The following is an 8,659-nucleotide window of genomic DNA, read 5'->3' as shown; positions in this document are numbered from 1 at the left end:
TATTAACTTTTTTATATGTTTTTTTTTTCTTTTCTCTACAAAATAAATAATATCACTTTTTTTTTTCACTAGGAACATATTATTAATTTTACATTAAAAACTATCAATAAATTTTAAAATTTTGGCAAAATAAAAAAATATTTAAATATAACTTTTATATAACTTTTATATGAAAAAAAAAACATTATTTTTACTATGTAATATATTTTATTAATGACTTTTTTATGTGTTTAAACAAAAATAATTGAACATTTTAGTTTAAATCCAATATCGCTATTAACTTTAAATTTTCTTTAATTCGTTTATTTTTTTTTCTTCACAAAATAAAGTAATATCACTATTCTTTTTTCCACATATTCTTAATTTTACATTAAAAACTAATAATAAATTTTAAAATTTTGGCAAAATGAAAAAAAAAATTAAATATAAATTTTACATTTAAAAAAATTTATTTTTCTTCATCAAGAACATATTTAAATACCTATTTTTAGAATTCATTAAATTTTTTTTTTCAACCTATTTTTAGATTTATTTTTTTCCTATTAAGAACGTTAAATTTTTTTATATGTTTAAACATAAATAATTTGAAACTATGATGTAATATTTTAAAAATCATAGTTGAACAATCTAAACTATATTTTAAAAATAATTATCATAATTTGATATGTATAATAAGAAGACATACTTACAATTTATTATGTTTAACTAAATAAGACATACTCATTTTGATAACTAAAAATCAACCAAATACCAACAATAGAGAATATATCGACTTATTAAATATACAGTTTCTTTAATTCGTTTTAGTTAATCACATGTAATTCTCCCTTATGATAACCAACTATAAAAAATATATCAACTTATTAAAGCAAAAATATTACACACTACCAAAAAAAACTTTGCACTTTACCAAATATTCCAACTTATAAAAAAACTTTGAATAATATCACTGTAAACAAAATAAACATTAAAAAATCAGTAAAAATTATCAAAAACTTAATTCAAAGTTAAATAACAAAAATATATCAACTTACTAAATAAAATACTACATTGAAACAAATGAAGCTAGAAAATGATCGGTATTTAAAAATAAATGGAAAATGTGAAAGAAATGAAGGAAATTTTGTTTTGGTAAAGATGAAATGAGGGCTTCGATGATGAAGAGGAAGATCAAATGAAGGTTTTGGTGAAAGAGAGATGAAATCGGTGAAGGAGGATGAAATCTGTGAAAGAGGATGAAATCTGTGAAGGAGAAATGAAATCGGTAAGGAAGATGAAATTTGTGAAAGGAGAAGATGAAACGGAATGAAGGAAAAAAGTGGGATTTTTTATGCTAAAATATGGAAAAAATGCTAAATTTGGTCGATGCATTTCTGACACAGCACATGCGTCAGAGTGAATTGTCAACTTACTCTGAATGCATCTGTTCAACAGACACATTTTGATCGGTTTAATTTTTTTTTTTAAATACGACAGGAAAAAAAATAATAAAATATGTTTAAATGCGTCTCTTGGATGGAAAAAAAAAAAAAAAACTCCCATTTTTCCTAAATAAGTTCCAAATCCCCTTTCCCCAATTAAATTAAAAAAAAAAACCCCAATCTAAATAACCCCTACTGACTCATTTGATGTACGTTTTATCTCTCAACTCCTCCCTTTATTTTCACGTCTTATTATACAACAATGGAAAATATTGACCATTAACTTCAGATCTGAGTCGTTCCTCCCACTCACATATTATATAGAAAAGGTTTTATTTTTTTTTATTATTATTATTTTTTTTTATGTGAACAAACATCTTATAAAAGGAGCAGACCTAATAGAAAGTCTAAAAGGAGATGTAAGCACCAAATTTATGTGTTCTTTGTGGCTGAGGATGACATAAAAGGACAAAGACAAACAAGGCCACTTGAAATGGCTTACTCTGTTAATGGAGGAAGCCAAAATCTCTCTCTCCATTTTCTCTCTTTGTTGCAGCACTGTACAACCCCACTTGTCTATGCTCTCATTATTTTTCTCTTCAGTCGCCTTGACGTTTTCCTCTCTTCCGTATTCTCCTCCCTCGAACAAAACCTCCCTTCTAATCGCATTTCTCCTTCTTTCTTCGACCCATTTTCCCATTTTCTCGCTCTCCCTCCTCACTTTTCTCATTTTCTATCAATTTCAGCTTCACCCATCACTCTCAACCCTAAATCCTGCTTACCCATCTCCCTTTAATGGCTTCTCACTGTGAAAAAAACCACCTTCCCCCTGATTCTACCCCTCATCTCAACGGTGACGCCAATACCCACTTGCCCAAAAGGCCTAAAATCGCTCCCACTTTCATTTCTGACTCAGAAATTCAATCCGAGTTTGCCCACCATGACCCTTCTGTTGCTCGGATCAACAACGGTAGCTTTGGCTGTTGCCCTTCTTCTGTCATCTCTGCTCAACAGCAATGGCAGCTTAAGTTCCTTCGCCAGCCTGACTGGTTCTACTTCAACGAGCTCAAGAAGGGGATTCTTGAGTCGAGAACCATCATCAAGGATCTCATCAATGCCGAGCATATTGATGAAGTTTCTATTGTTGATAACGCTACCACTGCAGCTGCTATAGTTTTGCAGAAAATCGCTAGGGATTTTGCTGAGGGGAGATTCGAGAAAGGTGATGCGGCGGTTATGCTTCACTATGCGTATGGTGCTGTGAAGAAGTCTATAGAGGCGTATGTTTCTCGAGCTGGTGGGTATGTAATTGAGGTTCAATTGCCTTTTCCTGTTAAGTCTAATGATGAGATTATGTGTGAATTTCGTCAGGCGTTGGAGAGAGGAAAGGCTAATGGTAGGAAGGTTCGTTTGGCTGTGATTGATCATATTACATCGATGCCTTGTGTGGTTATACCGGTTAAGGAGTTAGTTAAGATTTGTAGGGAAGAGGGTGTTGACCAAGTATTTGTTGATGCTGCTCATGCTATTGGGTGTACTGATATTGATATGCAAGAGATTGGTGCCGATTATTATACTAGTAATTTGCATAAGTGGTTTTTTTGTCCACCTTCAATTGCTTTTTTGTATTCCAGGAGGTCCCCAAGTCATTCTGATTTGCATCATCCTGTTGTTTCTCATGAGTATGGTAATGGGTTGGCCATAGAAAGTGCTTGGATTGGAACTAGGGATTATAGTTCTCAGTTGGTCGTGCCTTCGGTTTTGAAATTTGTTAATAGGTTTGAAGATGGGATTAACGGGATAAAAAAACGGAATCACGAGGCTGTTATTAAGATGGGAGAGATGTTGGCAGAATCATGGAAGACTCATCTTGGCTGCCCACCGAATATGTGTGCAAGTATGGTCATGGTGGGGCTACCTTCATGCTTGGACATCTCAAGTGAATCTGATACTCTGAAGTTGAGAACGCATTTGCGGGAAGAATTTAGAGTTGAAGTCCCGATATATTACCGTGCTCCGAGAAAGGGGGAAACTGCCCCTATAACAGGATATGCACGAATTTCTCATCAAGTGTACAACAAATTTGAAGATTATGTTAAGTTTAGAGACGTAATCAATGAACTTGTGCGAGCCGGATTCACCTGCGCTCAACTCTCCAAATGAAGACAGAGGAGGTATGATGTCTTTTGCTTTCATGAATATGCTTTATGCAATTTAGGCAGTTATTATTACTAGGGATCTTATAAGGTGAAAAAGGGGAATTGAAGTTGTTCGATTCTCTATTCACATGTTGGCTGTATGTAATCCTATGATTGCAATTGCCAAAGTCATGCTAAATCATACACAAATATGTAATTAGAACATTCATCGTACGAGGCACCTTACTTTTAGTTATATGTAGTCATTCTTGAAGTGATACCCATCCATGATGTTTTTTATGTTTTGTTTATTGATTGTGTACTCAAGTAGGTTATTCCCATTCTATCTTATTGAATTTTCTGATCGTTCCCGAATCCTTCACATATAAAGAAGCCCTATGGTTTTGTCTTTTTCTTAATTATGCAATACAAAATCTGGTCCAAGAGAGGACAAGTGCTAGTACATTTAAATTATGAACTTTGGTTGAGAAGGATGTGGATTAGAGATAAATGAGGAACTTTTCCTGATTTATAACTTGATTTTAAGTATGCACCAGAAGTCGTGCCTAATGGCACAGAGCTTAAATTTGAATCCTCCGTTACTCGTTAAGAGTTAATTTTTTTATTGAGCCCCGTCACATATTTTCTTTTATAAAAAAAAACTACTTTCATTAAGAAGATAGGGGCCTACTTAAGCCAGGTGGAAGCCTATAGGACTATAGATGCATCTTTTCTGATGTACATCAAGTTTTTAGTTTCTTCATGACATTCTGAGATCTTGTATGGCCCACTTGTGGTTAGAATGTGAATCCAACGGGTTGGTATACAATAATTAGTGATGCAAGTTCTCATAGTCCCAATATTTAATTAAATTACATGTGAAATCTACTAAAATTTATTTCACGTTGGTAAATATCTAGTATGCTCCTTCTCGTGTTGCTTATTATTCAAAATAAGTTGCGAAGTCCTTTCTTGACTTCGCCTATGTGCTTTATACCATACCTTCCATTTTTAAAGAACTTGATTTCAATCTTAATAATGCAATGATAGTTTTAATTGTTGCTCGAATGTATTTTCTCTAAGGAATTAATTAGTTGTCTAGTAACAAGTAACCTAGCAATAGCAGCAGCATTTATCCAATCTCTTTAACATGCCTTTGAGTTTCTTACGGCCAGGATATTAACTTTAGGGGAAGAAATAAGGCCTGTAGTGGCTTCAAAATGAACAGACTGCTATCTGGTAATAAAATATCAAAGCGACACAATCCATTAATTTGTTTTGGTGTTGGAAGTCCAATAAGCTCTTTTTAGCCTAGCACTAGCAGGCCTCTTGTCATTTGTCATGTCCTTGTCTTTTCCCATGAATGTGTGAAGCCCACTTGTGGCTTAGCGTACTCATATCAGCTTGTTTGATAGTTAGGCGTAAAAACCATTACTTTCTTTTAATACAGATAGTAGCTTTGTGATTTATATTTGCAAAATAGTTTCTAGAAGCTAGTTCTAAGAATATTGGCTAGATGACCTGTTAATCTGTTATATTAAGACTATTGTGTACAGACCAATGATCTTCGGAAGGACAAGTTTTGTTATTATAAAAACAAACTACCTATGAGGACATTGAGAATATAAAAAGGAACATAATTTTTTGAAATTAGCCAACCTAGCATTTTTTTTCCGACATTTTGTTTTTGTGGTTTTAAAATACAACTTTCAGACATAGCCCGTCATAAATGATGATAAATTAGTGGCCTTGAATGCAGAATAACTTTAATTTCTCTATACAAAACATATGCCTTAGAAGGTGTTGGGAATAACCAGATGTATTGATTTTTTCTAACTATATTTCATGTAGTGTCTTTCTGAACAGTTACATTGAACAGTGTTGCATCTTTGGTTCAGCATTCGGGTTGGGAGTCAATGTTGTGATAAAGTTTCTTGTATTTTGTGGTTCTCCATCTGATAAAAAGAATATTTCTGCTATTAAACATGTAAGATGGTATATAAAATTACTCTTGTATTTGGTTGTTTCATCTCATGCTGTGACAAAATGCACAAACATTTATATCTTTCAATTTGGCTATTTCTCTATACTGAGCATATACTTTAAATATATATCTGTTGTCATTAACAAGTATCATCTTGGACATGAAAGTTGCCATTAACAAGTAGTTTTTGATCTCTGCATATACAGTATGAAAGCAGCACGCGGTGGTTCTCTTCTGCTTCATGACCATGGTTTTGGTACCATGGGCACACCCCCAAAACACTTCAAAGGTGGATGCACCAAGCAGAAATAATGTCATTATCGTTTCAATGACTTGAAGTGAATGTCCTCGAGGACAGCTTAACTTGTGTATCAGGCTTCTTGATCAGAATAGTTCTTGTACATATTTGAATCTCATGCTTTCGACTCTTAAACTCTCGAATGGAGTACCATTTTCGTCATCCGAGTAAAGGTCATGTAATGTAGATGAGACTGGACTTTATCTTTAGTAGTTGTCGAGCTATGGAGTTTTTGTGCAGCGACTGCTTTTATATTCTCCATCCCAAATGACAACAGATTTTGATGTGTTGCAGTTTCATACAATCGAATTCCCTTACATTTCCAGCTGATGTGATATCTCATTCTTTAGTTATTGATGAGATTAGTTCAATGCTGTTGTTCAGAGGCTAATTTTTTCTGTGTTCATAGGGAAACTGAGGTTATATTTTATTGACATAATGTACCCAACAATCTGATTCGTCAACTTACCCTACGTTTTTTGGGAGACCGAGCTATCGATCTAGATGGATAATTGGTGTCTTTATCTAAATGAGGCATTGCCCGAATTGACAATTCAAGATAGTGTTGAAGTTGTTCTGAAAGCTGAGATGGGTGAGTTTGTGATCAGATGGATTGAGTTAGAACAACATGGTGGCTGTTTATAGAATCTTTTGGCAAATTTCTAAGCTGGGACTCGTATGAGATTAGTCCAATATAATTGAGTTGACTAAGATATGAATGAAAAAAAAAATGAACTTCCGGATATGAATCTTTTTAATAACATATGATTACTCTTTTAACACCCTCAAATAATAACATTCTTTGCAACATTTTCTTTGATTCTGAATCTTTGATGTTTAAGTAAAATCAAGGTTCGGAATATTGATGACGATAGAAATATCAAGGTCTCTATTTTACGAAAAGATTGATGGAAATATTGATATCAATAGAAATTTTGGGAACTTATGGAAATGAATGAAAATTGTTATAATGTTAATGAAACTTTTGTTGTGGCTGAATTAGACTATAATTAATATTTTTAATCATCATTTTACAAAATAAGACAATATTTAGATGTAAAATATTTACGTAAATGTCAATACAAGCACAGACACTTAAGAAATGAAAAAATAATTATAAAATAATATCAAATATTAGAAATTAATTACAAAATTAAAGAGCATAAAATATTTGCATATAAAATAATTGTAAATTGTTTATTATAAAATGGAGTGGATACAAAAGTGAAAAATAACATAACATGGATACTCTCCTCGTCCCCGATCGAGAATCCGTTTTGACCCCATCTCCTATCAAATCAGGGATTCCCTGCCCATATAGGGATGGATACATGCATAGATTTTTGCCATCCCTAACTCTTATAAAGTTATGGAAGTCATTGAAGTAATAACAATTCTTACTTATTTGTCGAATAGAAAACTAGCATTTCCCAAACAATTTTCCATCTATTCTTCCAAACACCAAATGTTCTCTCAATTGTACATCTAAACGATAAATGTCTATGATTAAGTACTTCCTTCATGCCTCTTGATTGGATTCCACATCGAAGTGAACACTTATCAATAAAAATAACTACTAAAAAAATATAATAATTATTAATGTATTTATTCTTGCATATTAATCTATAGGTGGACGTGGAAATCCTAAATGCGGTCTTCTTAACGTCTCTATAAAAATTTGAGCATCATAAACGACACCCTCTCATGTTAAAATCACAAACAACCATAATATTTTGTGTAATAATATCTTTTCGATCGGTATATGGTATATGCTTTCCTCTAGATGATGCAATATGTATATGGGTCTCATCAATTATTCTAGTACAATTTTTGAAATAGGGTCAATATCTGTCATTTTTAATTGAAATAGATTTGTATTGTGGATCTATCTGCTTAATTACATCTACAGCCATACAACAATTAAGATTTAATACCGTATTAAACACTTAGATGATACAATATGTATATTGGTCTCACGAATTAATAAGAAGAGCACAAATTATCTACAGAAATGAAAGATAAAATAAAATATAAAAAAGTGCAGCCATTGGGTTTCTAATTAAGAGATAATTCTTTATGTTTTTTAAGCTTGTAAAAATTAATGAGATAATAAAATATAAAACAAGAAATTATTTTCAATATTATTTAGAACTTAATTTCATATAAAAATTAAAAATCGCTTATAAAGAAATGAAAATTGAAATAAAAGTATAAAAAAAGTACAGTCATTAGGTTTCTAATCAGGACTTTAGGTTTTCTTAAGCTTGTAAAAATTAATGGGATAATAAAATGTAAAACAAAAAAGTATTTTCAATATTATTTAGCATCTAATTTCATATAAAAACTAAAAATCGGTTATAAAAAATGAAAAATGAAAATAAAAGTATAAAAAAGTGCCGCAATTGGGTTTCTAAAATCAGCAGAGCAACTTTTATGTTTTTTTAAGCTTTTAAACTAATTAAAAAAAAAGACATATTTATTGAAAATTTGTAGAAATATAAATGAAAATTAAAGTAAAAATTAATGGAAGACTACGAGACTGCAAGAATATGACTCGCCAAGTTGGAATCGACCTTAATGGTAACAACATAGGAAGGAGAAGCATAGTAATTGACAACATACATGTGTAAAAGCATTTAAAATTAATAAACCCGCATAGTTTTAATCATTTATGTAAAACCGACACAAACTTCATATATGCGGATTGGGGCAGCACTAGAGCTGGTGTTGGCGATTATTTAGATGTTCAATTACCTACAAGATTATGCAACCCGCTGAATGATGCAAACATTACAACTATGTCGTTTGTGGTGGAAAT

The 8,659-nt window shown here is 32.0% G+C and overlaps 1 protein-coding gene across 3 annotated transcripts; it reads left to right on the top strand.

The window, feature by feature from the left end:
- Nucleotides 1-1,836: 1,836 nt before the first annotated feature.
- On the top strand, nt 1,837-6,171 carry LOC120079983 (probable L-cysteine desulfhydrase, chloroplastic). Of its 3 annotated transcripts, none has more exons than XR_005482384.1 (3): nt 1,837-3,595; nt 5,426-5,546; nt 5,750-6,171. XR_005482384.1 is itself a non-coding variant. In XM_039034493.1 (2 exons), the coding sequence occupies exon 1, from the start codon at nt 2,217-2,219 to the stop codon at nt 3,582-3,584; it is 1,368 nt and encodes a 455-aa protein (XP_038890421.1). In that variant the 5' UTR covers nt 1,838-2,216; the 3' UTR covers nt 3,585-3,595; nt 5,750-6,171. The 3 variants fall into 3 exon arrangements, 1 of the variants encoding a protein (XP_038890421.1); XR_005482383.1 differs by having other exon boundaries at nt 5,411-5,546; XM_039034493.1 differs by lacking the exon at nt 5,426-5,546 and having other exon boundaries at nt 1,838-3,595.
- The last annotated feature ends 2,488 nt before the right edge of the window (nt 6,172-8,659 follow it).

The sequence above is a fragment of the Benincasa hispida genome, chromosome 6, assembly GCF_009727055.1.
Source record: "Benincasa hispida cultivar B227 chromosome 6, ASM972705v1, whole genome shotgun sequence".
Classification (NCBI taxonomy): Eukaryota; Viridiplantae; Streptophyta; class Magnoliopsida; order Cucurbitales; family Cucurbitaceae; genus Benincasa; species Benincasa hispida.
This window is presented reverse-complemented; position numbering and strand designations above follow the sequence as displayed.